This window comes from Nomascus leucogenys, chromosome X (genome assembly GCF_006542625.1).
Source record: "Nomascus leucogenys isolate Asia chromosome X, Asia_NLE_v1, whole genome shotgun sequence".
Lineage (NCBI taxonomy): Eukaryota > Metazoa > Chordata > Mammalia > Primates > Hylobatidae > Nomascus > Nomascus leucogenys.
In genome coordinates this window covers 88,276,567-88,295,372 of record NC_044406.1, presented here as the reverse complement: position 1 = coordinate 88,295,372, position 18,806 = coordinate 88,276,567, and the positions used below count along the sequence as shown (strand labels likewise).

The window sequence follows — 18,806 nt, the reverse complement described above, 5'->3', positions numbered from 1 at the left end:
ACTCTCCGGCTGGTTTTGTTTGGCCCCAGCCGTCCCGCCCATCTCGCCCGCCCCCGCCGTCCCGGTGCCTTAGTTTTTGAAGCCGCCGACCTCTCGCAGCTGGAATCGCAGACCAGGCAGGACCCTGACAGCAGACGGCGTCCAGGAGTTTGGCGACATCCGTCCAGCCAGGTTGGCGCCCCGCACGTCGTGCCTCTCACTAGCAAAGTTTCTCCGAGGAGAAGCAGCCCCTCCAGCCTTTTCTTGATCCTGTAGAGCGAGCGCGCTCTGCTTCTCTCCCTCAACACTGCATTCGGAGACAGGGTGGTGACAATACTCCAGTCCCGGGCCAGGCGGTCTTGGGGGCGGGGCTTGGGGGAATCCGAGGAGCTATCCTGAGAACCCCGGACTCAGCGAAGGTCCTGAGAGCGCGCAGGTGAGCGGGCGAGCTGATAGCTACAGCCTAGCAATAGCTAGGATACCTAGGCACTGAACTGAATCCCCTCTTCTGCCCCGCCTCTTCTGCGCCCCCTCTTCTGCCCTGGCTCAGCTTTCCGCTGACTTGGGAGGACACACTGGTCAGGACTCTGTAAGGAGCTGCTGAGTGTCGGTGCACCCGACAGATTGGCTACTCCCTGCCTGAGGGGCTGCGAAAGGAGCCGCCACGGAAGCCGCTGTTCTCATGACTCTTCACGTCCCTGGAGTTAGACTCTGGATGGGGCGCTGGGATGCTTGCTTTTGTCTTGTTCAAGTTTCACAGCAAGTATGTTGACGACTGGAAACCTGGGCCAATCAAGAGTCAAGTTCAAAGTGGTACTCCTGGGCTTTCCATCCCAGACTCCAAGTCGAATCTGAATCTAGAAGAAAGCGGTTTCTTGCTCTAACTAGTGAATCTCTGTTCCCAAACTGGACTTGACAGAGCTCTCCTCACCTATACTTGGACTGCAGCGGCTATAGGGTTCTCTTGAGGATGGGTGGGAGGGTGCTATGAACACCAGACCACAACATTCAGAAAGAACCTCGACAATGGACAGAGTTTACGAAATTCCTGAGGAGCCAAATGTGGATCCGGTTTCATCTCTGGAGGAAGATGTCATCCGTGGAGCCAACCCCCGATTTACTTTTCCATTTAGCATCCTTTTCTCCACCTTTTTGTACTGTGGGGAGGCTGCATCTGCTTTGTACATGGTTAGAATCTATCGAAAAAATAGTGAAACTTACTGGATGACATACACCTTTTCTTTCTTTATGTTTTCATCCATTATGGTCCAGTTGACCCTCATTTTTGTCCACAGAGATCTAGCCAAAGATAAACCGCTATCATTATTTATGCATCTAATCCTCTTGGGACCTGTTATCAGGTGAGCAACTTTTAAATCTTTTCCTTACCCCCCCAACCCCACCCCAGACTTGGGCAGAGAAAGATGAAAGATTTACAAGATGGATACTATGGCTCTAATCAATTCTCTCATTTCCTCCCACTCTCGGCTTCCCTGTCTACCATTCAAAAAACTTACCTGAAACCTTAAATGCCACCATGATGAACATGTGGTATGTACCTGTGTTCCAAAACAACGATGCTATTTGGGGTGTGTAAACTAGAATGGGAACACCCTGTGCATGAAGGCCATAGCTGCAGAGTGTGTAATTTTATTTAAAAAAATTTTTTTTCTAAGACAAGGTCTTGCTCTGCCTCCCAGGCTACAGTGCAGTGGTGTGATCATGGCTTACTGCAGCCTTGATCTCCTGGGATCAAGCGAACCTCCCACCTCAGCCCCCAAGTGGCTGGGACCAAAGGCATGTGTCACCATGCCTGGTTAATTAAAAAAAAAAATTTGTAGGCCGGGTGTGGTGGCTCATGCCTGTAATCCCAGCACTTTGGGAGGCCGAGGCGGGTGGATCACCTGAGATCAGGAGTTCAAGACCAGCTGGCCAACATGGTGAAACCCCCGTCTCTACTAAAAATCAGCTGGGTGTGGTGGCCTGTAATCCCAGCTACTCTGGTGGCAGAGGCAGGAGAATCACTTGAACCCGGAAGGTGGAGGTTGCAGTGAGCCAAGATCGGTGCCACTGCACTCCAGCCTGGGCGATAGAGTGAGACTCCATCTCAAAAAAAGAAAAAAAATTTGTAGAGGTGGGATCTCGTTATGTAGACTGGGCTCAAGTGATCTTCCTGCCTCAGCCTCCCAAAGTGAGCCACCGCGCCTGGTCTGAGTGTGTAATTTTGACTCTACCTTTTGGATGCTTTGTAAATTGGATAAAAGTTTCTTTACCCTGAGCTGCTTGGGCTGGTGCTACTGCCATTTTCAAATTTTCCAGAGTAATTTGACATCTGAAAAATATTTTAAACCATCTGTGGTAATCTGGTACCCCAACCCAATATAGTTCAGTTCTCTGTCAGTTTATCAGTTTCCTGTTTATCTCTTTGTATATTTCTGCAATAAAGATACGAAGTTGGGAGGGGGGCAAAGGAAGACAGTTCATCTCTCTATGTGGATGCAGTAGCACAATTTAGTAGTATCAAGTATTTCCATTCAGATTGCCTTGAAGTGGAAAGAATGCACTTAATCCTAGGGAGATAGGCACCTGTGTCAACAGTCTCATCTGGATGCTATGGGGTTTTCAAGGTAGAGAGATGTTGCAAAACTTTTGAGTTCAGGAGTAAGGAATGGACCAAGTTTGTCTTGATTGCAAGAGAGGCAGACAACTGCAGTCAGCCGAGGAATATGGGTCAGAGTGTTGCAATGGGAAGATGCCTCATCATTAGACAACTAAAAACAGTCTGTGAAACTGATTAAGGATGGAACTCACTCCTTTATAAAATTTCATATCTGTACGTATGTATAATTTTTATTTGTCACTTATACCTCAATAAAGCCAGAAAAAAATTTTATCAATAGATTTTTAAGTAAGGAGGAATCAATTAGGCGCTATCAGAGAGAATATGGGATATCAACAGAAACAGTGGCCTGAAATTCAGGATATTTGGAGTCTAGTCTTCCCTCTGTCATTGACTGGTTGTGTGTTCTTGGTAAAATCTCTGAAGATGCCTTCACAGGAAGGCATATAGAGTTCCCTCATCTGTAAAGCAAATGGGTTAGTCTAAATCGTGGGTCTCAAACTCAAACACTTGCAGGGACCAGGCAGGTATCATAAATGAACGAAGCAGGCCTAGTATAAGAAAAAACAGTAGCCTTGTGTGAGACGATAAATGAAAACAAAGTCTCAGAGAAATACTGAGGAGTAGTGAGTACCATGGTAATCTGAAATCTTCATGACCTGCCTGAAGGAGGTAGCCCCTCTAGAGCCCTGGCCCATTGTTTCCATGTTGGAATTCAGACCCAGTATTGCCAGATCCACTAACTTTTCAGGAGATGCTCCAAAGACAGGATTTTTATATGAAATGTCATGATTTTAAAATTTCACAGCTGACTAAAACAACAACAACAACAACACAGGATGGACCAAAACATATCTATTAGTCAGATATAACTCAGCTGGCCTATATGCATCTTTGGACTGGGTGATCTAAAGGTCCTTTACGGCTCTAAATCTTTGAAGTTAAGCTGTAAAAGGAAGACCTCATCTTGACCTTGAAACCAAGAAATTTAAAATTGTCACTAGAGGAGCAAATAAACCATTCATCCCTCCCTTTTCAAATACAATACATTGAGTTAACCAATCGAAAACTCTCAAGATACAAATTTCAGAAAGTACCCAGCTGCACCCTTCCCTCTTTTTGACTTCCTTTGTTTGCTTTGTGAACCCTCTGTGTGGAGTGTTGAGTACTGTTTTTCATTTTTGTTGTTTAGCTTCCACTAGAAATGATTGGGAAGCATTTATAACCTCAGGCAGCTAAGCCCATAGCAGAGAAAAGATAATTAAAAACTCATAAATTATACTCTGGATTCGCTTATTTTCAAGGCCAATTACTTGTTAGATAGGTAGGAACTTGATTAGTGTTATCAGGCACATGAAGGTGCTTGTAGAGTCTGGGTGCCTCACATGAAATGCAAGCATACTTCTGAAATGAAAATGTACTCTAATTTACTGAAGCTTATAAATGAGCAAACACTCTTACTTAAACCAGAAAATAGCCCTGAGAATAGAAACGGAACATTTATGTAAATGTAAACGGAACATTTCATGCCACCACCTTCTCCAATACTGTTCTCCAATTTAGCAATAGTACTGATGGGTTGGGGTTAAAATCTAAAATTTTTCCTTGAAAATGCGCTTATGCAGAACAAGAATAGGAAAAAAGTGTTGCTTTTTCTTCTCTGTTCTTTCTTTGCATCTTTTTCTTTCCCAGGTCTTAGAGTTTGTCCCTAGAAGGTGAAAATTTCAAACTACATGCTTCAGAGTGGTACACATGCATCAGTCTTAGGGTGATCTATGGAGACTGGCAGCCAGCATATGTTCCAAATTTTCCTATCAGGAGCTAAAGGCTAGAGAGCATATCAACCTCTGGGCTTGTCTTTGGTCTACTTTTCTGTTAAATTTCATTGCTGTTATTATTATCCTCTCCTCCCATAATTGCTTACCCTGTATTATTTTCTTCCTTCTTATTCTTTCATTTACTCAGCAAATATTTCTCAAATACCTACTAAGTGATAAGAGCTGTAAACAAGAGAAATACAACCCTTGACCTCAGTCTCTTGGGCAAGATGTCTTAATGTCCACTACAAATGTTCTTACTAGTCATAAGTAGTCCACCGTTTTTATTCATTCAAGGTGAGTGCGGAAGTGGTAACTCAGGTGTTCCAGAACAAGATGTTCTAGTTGCTTCTCTTCCACTTACCACATCAGAACTGCTACAGACTTCTGATTTGTGTGGGGGAGGTGGGAGGGGCATAGCCGGAAATGTCATCTTACCCTTATTCCAAGGATGATAGGCTTTCATAAGGATGTTTTTCTCTTTGTAAAGAAAGAATCTAGTTTAAAAGGCTTTTGTCCACAAACAGGTCAAGAGGCACAAAAAGTAACTATTACAGTGATCTTTCGAGGGCCTAGGTATGTAGTTCATTCAGGTTTGAGTTGTCGTCTTTTAAGTACTTTTGTTGCTTTCATGGCTTCCTGTGTATATGAGAGATTTTTTTTTCTCTGATCTGTCCCAAGACTTTTTGGCTGAGATATGGTTGTGAGCCCTTTCTTGAAAAAGCAGAATCTGGCCAGGCACGGTGGCTCACGCCTATAATCTCAGCACTTTGGGAGGCTGAGGCGGGTGTATCACCTGAGGTCAGGAGTTCAAGACCAGCCTGGCCAACATGGTGAAAACCCGTCTCTACTAAAAAAAAAAAAAAAAAAAAACAACTTAGCTGGACATGGTGGCACATGCCTGTAATCCCAGCTACTCAGGAAGCTGAAGCAGGAGAATCACTTGAACCTGGGAGGCAGAGTTTACAGTGAGCCAAGATCGCGCCACTGCACTCCAGCCTGGGTGACAGAGCAAGACTCTGTCTCAAAAAAAAAAAAAAAAAAGAAAGAAAGAAAAAGAAAAAGCAGAATCTAAAACTTTGGTTATGGAGCTGAATGCTTTGAGTGAGGAATGCTTCACCTCATGAATTTGAGGTAAGAAAACAGGGCCTTTTGGAACCTTCATTATTTTGCTAGGAAAACAGTATTGACTTAATACCTTTGTGTTCAAGGCACTTTTCTACCTGCCACAGGCCTATTCTTAAAAAGACAAAACAATTCCTCAAGTCCTCAAACAAGTACTTCTGAAATGGTGTTCTTAGGTCAGTCGATGACTGAACAAAACAGGATTTAGATCCATGTAACTTGTAGAAGGCATGATCCACCCTTTGACTTATGAGAAATGATCAGAACAGAAGAGAGAAAAAGACAAAAAGCAGTGCAGGCTGGCCATGGTGTCTCACACGTGTGATCCCAGCACTTTAGGATCCCAGCACTTTGGGTCAAGGCAGTAGGAATGCTTGAGCCCAGGAGTTTGAGACCAGTCTGGGCAACATGTCTAGATCTCCTCTCTACACAAATTAAAAATAGCTGGCATGGTGGCATGCGCCTGTAGTCCTAGCTACTCAGAAGGCTGAGGTGGGAGGATCATTTGAGCCTAGGAGGTCAAGGCTGCAATGAATTATGATTGTGCCACTGCACTCCAGCTAGGGTGACGGAGTAAGACCTTGTCTCAAAAATAAAATAAAGTAGCACAACCTCCCCAAGTTATTTTTTTCCCTCATTACAACCTCCCTTCCCAGGACAGCTTTAGTTAAGTTTGCATGATGCTTTACTTCTGCAGATGTTTGGAGGCCATGATTAAGTACCTCACACTGTGGAAGAAAGAGGAGCAGGAGGAGCCCTATGTCAGCCTCACCCGAAAGAAGATGCTAATAGATGGCGAGGAGGTGCTGATAGAATGGGAGGTGGGCCACTCCATCCGGACCCTGGCTATGCACCGCAATGCCTACAAACGTATGTCACAGATCCAAGCCTTCCTGGGCTCAGTGCCCCAGCTGACCTATCAGCTCTATGTGAGCCTGATCTCTGCAGAGGTCCCCCTGGGTAGAGGTGAGTGGGGTCAGGAGAGGGGAGGGCTCCAGTTAAATCAAGGGTCTTAGAAGTCTAGACCCAAGCTGTCTAGTATACTGGCCACTAGCTTCATGTGGCTATTTAACTTAAAATTAAATAAAATTAAAAACTTGCTCATTAATACTAGCTACATTTCAAGTTCTCAGCAGCTGTGTGTTGCTAGCAATTACTGTATTGGATGGCACAGGTATAAACATTTCCATCATCACAGAAAGTTCTATTGGACAGCACTGGGAGATAGTTAAAGAACTTGTGGAGTCAGACATCTCAAGCCTGCCAGATTTCTTAAACAGGTAAGCTGTTTAGACTAAAAATGTCACAGATAAACCTCCTCTGGGCCCAGAAGAAGCTAGTAATACCAGCAGTCAGTAGGATATTCTCCCTTGCCCAAAATGTTTAAATTATGCTGTTGTTTTGTTTGTTTAAGGATGGCAGTCTTTAATAAGAGGTTCCCAAATAGTACTGATCGTCAGAATCATGTGATGAGCTTCTTTTTGAAATTACATTCACTCCCCAGACTTGAATCAATCTTAATATGTATTTCTAAAAGGTGCCCCAGTTGATTTTGATCAGCCACATTTGGGAACCAATGATTTAATCATTTCTGCTAATGCCAGTGGAGAGAAAGAAAAGGAGCGTGGGCTGGGCACGGTACCGTGCTCAAGCCTGTAATCCCAGCACTTTGGGAGGCCGAGGCGGGCGGATCACAAGGTCAGGAGATCGAGACCATCCTGGCTAACATGGTGAAAACCCGTCTCTACTAAAAATACAAAAAAAATTAGCCGGGCGTGGTGGCAGGCACCTGTAGTCCCAGCTACTCGGGAGGCTGAGGCAGGAGAATGGCGTGAACCTGGGAGGCGGAGCTTGCAGTGAGCCGAGATCACGCCACTGCACTCCAGCCTGGGCGACAGAGCAAGACTCTGTCCCCCCTCCCGGCCCAAAAAAAAAGGCGTGGGGTTAATACTAATGAGAGTCAGGCCTGGACCAAGTTCTGACCTTCACTGTGATCTTTGGAGGAAGTTACAAAGCAATCACTGACCTAATTTCCCACTTGTAAAAGAGGGATCCTGAAATGAGTAAGACCTCTAGCAGAGGATGAAATGTGAGTCAGTGTTTTCAAAGTTGAGATAAATTGTTGTTAATGAATTTTAACAGCCTGAGATTTGCTTCATCTGCTTGGGCAGGCGCTGGTATAGGTGTGGGTACAGGTTTGGACCATTTCCTATTAGATTCTAACCCTGTTTGGCAAAGTCCCATGTCTCAAATGGTAAGGAGAAAATTTGCCCTCTTTTGTCTTTTTTCCCCACTAAGAATTGTTCTTGAAGTTCTATTGGTCTTGAAGCTTTTCACATATATACATAGTAGTTTGAGGAGAAAACTCTTTGGAAATGATGATGCTTTTCCTTTAAATCATCTAATAAAAATAGGTGTACATTACGGCTGGGCATGGTGGCTCACGCCTGTAATTCTAGCACTTTGGGAGGCCAAGGCAGGCGGATCACTTGAAGTTGGGAGTTCAAAACCAGCCTGGCCAACATGGTGAAACCCTGTCTCTACTAAAAATACAAAAAAAATCAAGGGTGGGCATGGTGGCTGATGCCTGTAATCCCAGCACTTTGGGAAGCCGAGGCAGGTAGATCACCTGAGGTCAGGAGGTTGAGACCAGCCTGGCCTGGTGAAACCCTGTCTCTACTAAAAATACAAAAATTAGCTGGGCATGGTGGTGGATGCTTATAATCCCAGCTACTTGGGAGGCTGATGCATGAGAATCACTTGAACCTGGGAGCCGAGATCTCACTGTTGGACTCCAGCCTGGGCAACAGAGTGAGACTCTGTCTCAAAAAAGAAAAAAAATTCAGCCAGGCGTGGTGGTGGGTGCCTGTAATCCCAGCTATTTGGGAGGCTGAAGCAGGAGAATTGCTTGAACCTGGGAGGCGGAGGTTGCAGTGAGCCGAGACTGCACCACTGCACTCCAGCCTGGGCGACAGAGGGAGACTCCCATCTCATAAATAAATAAATAAATAAATAAATAAATAAATAACAAAAGTAATACTGCGCAAACTGATATATAAGTAATTGTATTTGCACAGAAAATTTCTGGAAACTATGCAAGAAACTACCTCTGCAGAGTGGGAATGAAAAGTCAGCAGTCTTACTTTTTTAAATTCTTCTGTATGGTTTGAAAATTTTTTTCGTGGTCATGCATTACTAGTTTTGGTCTTTATCTTTTTTTAATTACAAAAGTCAGACATAATTATAGTAAAAATTAAAAACCATACAGAATAGATATAAAATAGGAAACGTAATCTCACTCCCCAAAGATAACCTCTGTTAATCATCCAGTATATATCCTTCTGGACTTATTTTTACTATGTAAACATAAACATACATACAATATATATTGTACATGTTTTTGCCCCAAAATGGACTGTATGAAACATTCTGTCAACAAAGTCTTTTTCAAAAGTACAGTATGCCAGTATGTCTTTTCTCAAGTTATTTATATATACATGTATAACAATAATAAACATATAATATAGATTTCCCTTATATGAATTAGACTATTTTTATTCTCCTAATTTTCTATTGATAGGATTCTATTGATTGTCTCAAAAAAGAAAAAGAAAAGGTAGCACAACATCCCCAAGTTATTTTTTCCCCTCATTACAACCTCCCTTCTCAGGACAGCTTTAGTTAAGTTCCCATGATGCTTTACTTCTGCAGATGTTTGGAGGCCATGATTAAGGACCTCACACTGTGGAAGGAAGAGGGGCAGCAGGAGCCCTATGTCAGCCTCACAAATTTTAATTTTTCACAAAAAAGTTGTTTTCTAATTGCAAATTATGCCACAGTAAACATCTTTATAAATGCCTGTGTACATGAATGAGACCTTGTAGGATAAATTTATAGCAGTAGAATTGCTGGGTGGAAGGATATGTATGTTTAAAATTTTATTGATATTGCCAAATAACTCTCCCAAAAAGATATATGAATTTATACTCTCACCAACAGTATACAAATGTGCCTGTTTCTGTTTCTTCATATCTTAAACTCAATATTCTTTATTTGTATAATTATAAAATAATTGGCTTTTAAAATAATTGGCTTTCTTTGGTTATGAATGAAGCTGAGCATCTTTTTGTGTTTGGTCATTGTGTGTTCTGTGAATTGCTTGTTTATATGTTTTACTCGCTTTTTCTAGGGGGTTGTCTTTTTCATATTAATTTTTAGGAGCTATTTACTTATTCTTGTTATTAATCCTTTCTCTCCTGTGAATGAGTATGTATGCATATATTTGTATAATTTTTTGCTTGTACATACACACGTTTTAAATATGTATATACATGTCATACATGTAATATGTGTGTGATATATTTAATATCCACAATACACTTTGTAGTATCTTCTGGCATTCTGAAATATTACATTTTTATGTATTCAAATTCTTTATTGCTTTTAGATTTTGTGCCTTTCTTACAAAGGCCTATCACATCTCTCATCTGGTAGAACAATTTTCCCCAATCTTTTAAGTAGATTAATTTTCAAGATAATTTTTTAATTCATCCTACAAAAAACAAAGCAAAATAATAACAGCAAAAGAAAAAAACATTTCATTGAGATTCTGATTGAGATTTGCATCAAATTACTTAGGTTATTTTGGGAGAATTTACATCTTTATAGGATTGATGGATTTCATATTGAGATTTATTCTCTCCATTTTATTAAATATTTAAAAATGTATCTCAGTAAAATTGTGTAGTTTTCTTCAGTAAAGTTGTATGGTTTTCTTGCTATGAGTCTTACATTTTTATAAGGCTTACTTTCAGATGTTCTATCAGTTTTAAAATGACCTGATTTTCTAAGTACCAGGATAGTATCCAGGTAAAGTAAACCCACCTACCATACTTTCGGAAATAGGGGGATGATGAAGATGACAAAGAATAGGAAGAAAGAGGAGGAGGGGGAGGAGGAGACAAAGGACAAGAAAGAAGGGAAGAAGGAAGAAGAAGAAAGAAGAACACAGCTAAAAGAATTTACTAGGTTCTAGGCATTTCTCTAAGCCCTTTACATGTAAATGTTTATTTAATCTTTACCACAACCCTATGAGATAATTATTATTCTCATTTTACAGACAAAGAAACAGATGCACTGAGAGTTTAAGTATATTCCCCCAAGGTCCCGTAAGCAAAGATTGGATTGGAATTCAGGGTGTTTGCCTCCAGAGCCTGTGTATTTTGTTCTCTTATGGCATGAGTCTATTTGTAGGGACACAGATTGAAAATGTTTTGACATTTATTGGAAGCATCAGGTTTTTTTCCTTCTGTTACACTACTAATCAATAAATGAGTTCTAATGTAAGGGAAAGCATCGCCACACAGCTGGATGTATGCTCTCACATTCCCAGTTACATAAGGTGCATCGGCTCTTGAGGATGGGACTGAGAATGATTGAGAAAGACAAGAGTCACCACTTCGAGAGTCTCCAATTCCAGTCTCTGAGATTCCAACACTCTGCTTAAAACTGAAGAACTCAGAGCTGTGCTTCCTTTTGGGTTTACATGGGGGAAATCTTAACTTTTCTTCCATGAAAAGTAAAAGATTAAGTTGACATCTTTATGGCCACCTTTTCCCTAGATCAAGTGTTTTAATAGGAACAGAAAGCTCCAGCTTTTCTTTTGGATGAGTATTCCTCAGCCCTCCCACTTCTCTTGAGAGCACTGGATTTTTCTTAGTAATCAGCATCCTTTGACATAAAGGAAGAAAAGGAAAGGGCCACCTGTGTCATCTATAGTTGAGGCTTAGGTAGGTTAGGAAGCATCCTGGCTCTTTAGGGCCACTACTCTAACATATGGTTCCATGGATGTCATGGGTGAGGCGACACGGTTTTGAAATTTTTGAACCACTCTGCTGCAAACTCAGAGATTCCTAACATATGGGGGTAATGAATTGACATTGCTGATGACAAATATAAGCAACTCTTGAGTATCTCAGTGAATTGAGAACTGAGGTACATAGATATTCAGTGACTTCCAAAAGTTCCCATACACCTGAACCAAGGATTTCTTTTTCTTTCTTTCTTTCTTTCTTTCTTTCTTTCTTTCTTTCTTTCTTTCTTTTTCTTTCTTTCTTTCTTTTTCGTTCTTTCTTTCTTTCCCTTTCTTTCTTTCTTTTCTTTCTCTCCCTTTCTTTCTTTTTCCTTTTCTTTTTCTTTCTTTTCTTTCTTTCTTTCTCTCTCTCTCTTTGTCTCTTCCTCCCTTCCTCCCTTTCTCTCTTTCTCCCTTTCTTTCTTCCCTTCCTCCTTACAGGCATGTGCCACCATACCCAGCTAATTTTTGTATTTTTAGTAGAGACCAGGTTTCACCATGTTGGTCAGGCTGGTCTTGAACTCCTGATCTCAGGTGATCCACCCACCTCAGCCCCCCAGAGTGCTTGGGATTACAGGTGTGAGCCACCGTGCGCACGGCTGGAACCAAGCATTTCTAATTAGTTTTATTTTTTATTTTTTTTCTTTTTGAGAAGGAGTCTCACTCTGTCACCCAGGCTAGAGTGCAGTGGGGCAATCTCAACTCACTGCAACCTCTGCCTCCTGGGTTCAAGTGATTCTCCTGCCTCAGCCTCCTGAGCAGCTGGGATTACAGGCATGCCATCATGCCTGGCTAATTTTTTTTTTCTTTTTGAGACAGAGTCTCACTCTGTTGCCTAGGCTGGATCGCAGTGGTGCAATCTTGGCCCACTATAACCTCTGCCTCCCAGGTTCAAGCAATTCTCCTGCCTCAGCATCCCACGTAGCTGGGATTACAGGTGCACATCACCACGCCTGACTAATATTTGTATTTTTAGCGGAGATGAGGTTTCATCATGTTGGCCAGGCTGGTCTCGAACTCCTGACCTCAGGTGATCCATCCACCTTGGCCTCCCAATGTGCTGGGATTACAGGCATGAGTCACCGTGCCCAGCCTAATTAGGTATTTTATGCACCTCTCTAATCTCAGAAGTCTTCATTAATTCCACAAATATTTATTGAGCACCTGCTATGTTCCAGGTAATATGTTAGGCTCTGGGAATACAGCAGTGAACAAAATAGACATGGTCCCTCCTGCCTTCATGGAATTTTCAGTACACATTTTGACACATCACTGAAGTTAAGTGTTCTAGAAACACACAAACAATGTTAGTTCCTTGAAGAAGATATACATCAAAGAAGGGACTTCTATTAGCAAGGGTGTTCTTTATGAGTTTCCTAAGACTGGATTTTTTCAGATAGAGTTCTTTCTGCCTTATTCAATGTTTGCTCCGAAGCCTGCTTCATCAGCAAAGTCTGCCTGATACCTTTATATGTACTCTTCTCACGTTAGTGACTTCTCAATGTTCTAAGACCCATGCTTTTTAAGGAAGTTTATTTTGTATATTTATATGATTATTAAAGTGTTACAGTATATGTTCATCATGAGAAATTTAGAAAATAGAGAAATGTAGAGAAAAAGATTTCTAAAACTGATATAAGACTATCACACACAAAAGATATTTTGGTTCATTTTTTTCAATTTTTTGTGCATCTATTTTGTTTTATTGTATATATTCAAGGTGTACAATGTGATGTTTTGATGTATGTACACATTGTGAAATGATTACCACAACTAAACTAATTAACACATTCATCACCTCACATAGTTACCATTTTTGTACGTGTGTGTGTGTGTGTGTGTGTGTGGTAAAACTTAAGATCTACTCTCTTTAAAAATTTCAAGTACACAATACATTATTGTCAACTATAGTCATCATGTTGTACATTAGAGCTCTGAAACTTATTTATCTTGTAACTCTAAGTTTGTAGCCTTTGATCAAAATCCTTCCATTTCCCTAAATCCCCATCCCCTGGTAACCACCCATTCTACTCTGTTTCTAGGTGTTCAACTTTTTTAGATTCCACATATAAGTAAGACAATGCAGTATTTTTCTTTATGTGTCTAGCTCATTTCACTTAGCATAATGTCCTCTAGGTTCATCTGTGTTGTCACAGATGGCAGGGTTTCCTTAATTTTATGGTTGAATAATCTTCACACACACACACACACACACACACACACCAGATTTTCTTTATCCATTCATCTGTCAACAGATACTGAGTTTGTTTCCATATCTTGGCTATTGAGAATAATACTACAATGAGCATGGGAGTGCAGATATTTGAGATACTGATTTCCCTTAGGTATACACCCAGCTGTGGGATTATTTGATCGTTTGGCCGTTCTGTTTTTAATTTTTTTTGGAGAACCTCCATGCTGTTTTCCATAATGGCTGTATCAATTTATGTTCCCACAAACAGTGTACAAGGGTCCTTTTTCTCACATCCCCACCAACACTTATTTTTTTTTAATAATAGCCATTCTAACAGGTGTGAGGTGATATCTCATTGTGGCTTTGGTTTGCATTTTTGTGATGATTAGTGATGTTGAACACCTTTTCATATACCTGTTGGCCGTTTTTATGCCGCCTTTGGAGAAAGTCTATTCAAATGCATGCTATTTGTTTACATAGCTGTGATCATATTTGATTTGCTCTTAACTGGAGCTCTCAAGTCTCACCTGTCATCTCTCTGGACCTCTGGGTTGTAAGTACAGCCTTCATTACCAACATTGACTGATTGCCTGTTTTTGTTTTTGTTTTTGTTTTTTTAACAGTTGTGCTAATGGTATTTTCCTTGGTATCTGTCACCTATGGGGCCACCCTTTGCAATATGTTGGCTATCCAGATCAAGTACGATGACTACAAGATTCGCCTTGGGCCACTAGAAGTCCTCTGCATCACCATCTGGCGGACACTGGAGATCACTTCCCGCCTCCTGATTCTGGTGCTCTTCTCAGCCACTTTGAAATTGAAGGCTGTGCCCTTCCTAGTGCTCAACTTCCTGATCATCCTCTTTGAGCCCTGGATTAAGTTCTGGAGGAGTGGTGCCCAGATGCCCAATAACATTGAGAAAAATTTCAGCCGGGTCGGCACTCTGGTGGTCCTGATTTCAGTCACCATCCTCTATGCTGGCATCAACTTCTCTTGCTGGTCAGCTTTGCAGTTGAGGTTGGCAGACAGAGATCTTGTCGACAAAGGGCAGAACTGGGGACATATGGGCCTGCACTATAGTGTGAGGTTGGTAGAGAATGTGATCATGGTCTTGGTTTTTAAGTTCTTTGGAGTGAAAGTGTTACTGAATTACTGTCATTCCTTGATTGCCTTGCAGCTCATTATTGCTTATCTGATTTCCATTGGCTTCATGCTCCTTTTCTTCCAGTACTTGCATCCATTGCGCTCACTCTTTACCCATAATGTAGTAGACTACCTCCTCTGTGTCTGCTGCCACCAGCACCCTCGGACCAGGGTTGAGAACTCAGAGCCACCCTTTGAGACTGAAGCAAGGCAAAGTGTTGTCTGATTCTATTTTTGGGGTATTTTAGGATGAGTTGGGAGTTGCCAAGAGTAACCATGAAATTGAAGGAAAGGATGAGGCTCATGGGTGAGATACCCATCAGTACATTTTCTTAACTTTTCTGTTAAGCCTATCAGAAGAAAGAGCAACTCCCAAATAGGTTTTATTTTCTTAAGAGTTACCACTATGTTTGGAAACAGCGAGTACCCACTATATAGTTGAAAGGGTCAAAAATACCATTCACACCCTTCTTACCCAGGTCAATTGGAATAACTTGCCTTCAAACACTTTAGGCTCTCTAAAGTGACCTTCTAGCTCTGCTCATTTGCTTGATGCATTTCTGAGCTTTCCTGGGCTGAGCTGAAGGCTCTAGAATCCCACTAGAATGTATCCTGACTGATCAGAGGATATGACAGCTTACCAGCTAAGAGTACCTCCCAGAAAACAGTCTGACTAATGTGGAACCTGCAACTGTCAGTGTGGCTGGGGTCTTTTTAATTCCAGTGAGAAGCTCTGGCTGAGAAGAAAATCACCACTATTAAAAAAGCTGCTCCCCAAACAGATTAGCTCTCTATTAGGATTTTACTAGTGGCCATTCAGCAAGGACCTCTCTTTACAGTGGCACTTCATAGGCACACTCTGAGGAGAAAGTGCAGAGTAGAATTCCTTCAGGCCATAAGCCAAAATGACTCTTTTTCTCAGGGACCTGCATGGGCCTCCAGCTTTTCTATTGGAATTGCTGAGTGAAGCCTCTCACTTAGTGCCTCATTAGCAGAGATTTTCTCCAACCCAGCTTTTCTGTGTTCTTGGTGTTTTACTACTTGATGTGGACCTCAGAGAAGCTGAACTGTAATTGAAAATGTTTCCGATGTGTGGAAGAAATGAAGACTACTTCGTGTCTGCTGTTGTCCTGAGTGTTTCATTCGTGTGTGTGTGTGTGTGTGTGTGTGTGTGTGTGTGTGTGTGTAGGGGAGAGAGAAAGTAATAATGGCTGAGACATCACCTTCATGTTGTTTGGGATTGGGATGGGTGACTAACACTCCAAGGTAGAGTGAAGGCAGAGGAGGGAAACAAGATCACATTAAATCATCAGTACTGGTTTCTGCCTACAGGAGTTTACCTTTTTTTTTTTTTCTTTTCTGAGATGGAGTCTCGCTCTGTTTTCTAGGCTGGAGTGCAGTGGTATGATCTTGGCTCACTGCAGCCTCTGCCTCCTGGGTTCAAGCAGTTCTCCTGCCTCAGCCTCCCGAGTAGCTGGGATTACAGGCGCCCGCCACCATGCCTGGCTAATTTTTGTATCTTTAGTAGAGATGGGGTTTTGCCATGTTGGCCAGGCTGGTCTCGAACTCCTGACCTCAAGTGATCCACCCACCTCGGTCTCCCAAAGCACTGGGATTACAGGCATGAGCCACCTCACCCGGCCAGGATTTTACTTTATAACAAGGAACATATGTTTATCAACCCTCTGTTCGTTCCTATACCCCCAGTGGACGAATGCATGTCTCCTTTTCTCCTATATCTCAATGTTTACATCTCATATCAGTTGGGTATTTTCGTAGGAATGTCAGCCAGCTATCTCTGAGGTAACCAAGGGATTGAAGTTACTATGGCCACTGCCTATTGGGACCAAATATCCCAGCATTTACCTAACTAATGCTTGCCCCTCACAGACCAGGAAAATTAAAAGAACTCCTAGTAATGTGTACCAGTCATGGCCACCACAACACTTCAGGAAATTGTGAAAAATCTGACCTAGGGCTTCCCGTCCTCATCCAATTTTACTCTTGGTAGCATGCTAAGAATTTCTTTCCTCTCCTCTTATCCAATGTCAAGACATTATGTAGAGGGAGCTCTCTCTTCTAAGTAGCAGGGCTGTTAACGAAAGTATCTTATTTCTTGGCATGGCTAGCATGGTTTTCCCTTCATCAGCCACTGTTTGGGACTAAAAGGATTATATACTTAATTTGGGAGAGACTGTATGGACTTGCTTTGGAACAGCGGAGAGCTCCTTTCTTCAACCCCAACTCCCTCATTCCATTTTTCATGATGGAGAGACTTAGGTTATTGTCATATAAAGCTCACCTGCTGTCTTCTAACTATGTTATTCAAGGTGAGCTTGAAAGAACTAATCTATCAGACCTCCAGAAGAACACATTACTTCTTTGGAATTCAAGCAAGAATTTCTCCCCAGTAGTCACTGTACCCTCAAGTAAAATCAAGAGCACCATGGAACAATAATTTGGTCCATAAAAGCCATGTGAATCAGCTACTTAAGGAGTGGGTGCTATGGAAACATATAGACACATACTGATCTAAGCAAGTCAATTTGAGATAAAATGATGCTACACAGGGCAAAAAGTGTGCCTCAGTACTGGACCAGGCAAAATTTTCCTTCCGTATATCCTCCCCAGCTTCCTCAGTGACTTAACATCCTGGGAATGCAGAGAGTTTAGGGGTGTGGAGCAGCTTCTGACCTGAAAAACCTGCTGCTCTCACCCAAGGAGAAAAGACTCTAGTGATACATTATGTAAATGAACCCTTAGAACTTCCTACAGATGGTGGCCTTTTGGTTCTGTAAAAATCCTCCAGATACACAGAGAAGATGGAATTGTGAAATATGGTAGTGGGGCAGGGAAAATGCTCCCTTCCATTTGCAAGCACTTTTAAAATTGACTACTCTGTTTTTACTTTCTGAAATCTTTTGTTAACCATTTTAATGTTTGCAATTTAATAAATAAAGCTCTTGATGATTGCAGACATGTAAGGCTGTTTGGTGGTATTCAGAAACATCACAGTAATGGCAGTTTTTTCAATTGGTTTGTAGTCCTCAATAATTATATATTAAATTTCTGTCAAACCAGTAAGACTGCATTTATGCATCCATCATTTTCAGGATTGTTGGTAACCTGGGCATATTTTCCCCAAATAACTTTGCCTCGTTGCATCACAAGTCCCAGTTTGCTCACATTTACCTCAATGACAGTACCTTTGGTAATAACACCCAAAGTTGTATACAGTGGGGATGAGGGATTCTTCTTTACACCAAGTATTGGTAGGCAAAAGGTGGCTTTCAGTTCAGGATGTGTTATGTGGGCTTTCTTGAAACGCAAGCCCATTGGCCTGATGAGTCTTTTATATTTAGGTGGTTTTCTTGTAAAGCCATCTCCAACAAAGCAGACTTTAGTAACCATCCTCTTTCATGCCTTCTTCTTTCTCTTTCCTGTTCGAATAACTTTTAATACTTTTGTTCCTCCTTGGGCACATACTTCAGGCAGAGGGACTTCCCATTTTCCCACCTTCTCTTTTTGTTTCTGTTTAATCATGTTGGAAAGTACTGTAGCTCGAGATTGTCCCTCTCTGTCCAGCAGATAGGCAGGTACTGATCCCTGTGGAGTCTTTTCATTATTCTTTTGTTTGGTGTTTCTCTTTTCATGCATCTTGATAGTCTTTTTCGTTTGTATTTTGTCAGCATGGCGCGGTTTATGGTAAAGCTTAGCCTTCAGACCATCATTTTCTTTGCCTTCTTTGAACGTTCGTGAGCCTCTCGACTTTCCTTCTTTCTCTTTTTCTCATGGTAATCCAAACGATATCCATAGCGTTTACAGTGTAATTCAATATATTCGTTCTGTGGCATGGTGAAGGCCGCAGAGCCGCCAGTAGCAGCCTCTGGGGTGCGAAAATGCTCTCAATTTTCAAGTCTCAGAGACCCACGAGCCGAGGCCGCGCAGTCCTCTCTGAAATCTTTTTTTTTTTTTTTTTAAGATGGAATTTTGCTCTTGTTGCCCAGGCTGAAGTGCAGTGGCGTGATCTTGGCTCACCGCAACCTCCACCTCCCAGATTCAAGTGATTCTCCTGCC

At 41.8% G+C, this 18,806-nt stretch overlaps 1 protein-coding gene and 1 pseudogene across 1 annotated transcript; one reads left to right on the top strand and one right to left on the bottom strand.

Annotated features, from left to right (window-relative positions):
- The first annotated feature begins 401 nt into the window (after nucleotides 1-401).
- On the top strand, nucleotides 402-15,849 carry XKRX (XK related X-linked). Its single transcript, XM_003276447.3, has 3 exons — nucleotides 402-1,340; nucleotides 6,239-6,507; nucleotides 14,210-15,849. The coding sequence occupies exons 1-3, from the start codon at nucleotides 967-969 to the stop codon at nucleotides 14,953-14,955; spliced, it is 1,389 nt and encodes a 462-aa protein (XP_003276495.1). The 5' UTR covers nucleotides 402-966; the 3' UTR covers nucleotides 14,956-15,849.
- A 1,952-nt stretch (nucleotides 15,850-17,801) lies between these two features.
- Nucleotides 17,802-18,583, bottom strand: LOC100591821 (annotated as a pseudogene).
- Between the last annotated feature and the right edge of the window lie 223 nt (nucleotides 18,584-18,806).

What these genes read in the sequence shown, in the direction of transcription:
- XKRX (XM_003276447.3), top strand. Translation starts at nt 967, where the DNA reads ATGAACACCAGACCACAACATTCAGAAAGAACCTCGACAATGGACAGA. An exon ending in CTCTTGGGACCTGTTATCAG is followed by an intron (nt 1,341 to 6,238) that starts GTGAGCAACTTT and finishes TTACTTCTGCAG; the next exon opens with ATGTTTGGAGGCCATGATTA. An exon ending in AGAGGTCCCCCTGGGTAGAG is followed by an intron (nt 6,508 to 14,209) that starts GTGAGTGGGGTC and finishes TTTTTTTAACAG; the next exon opens with TTGTGCTAATGGTATTTTCC.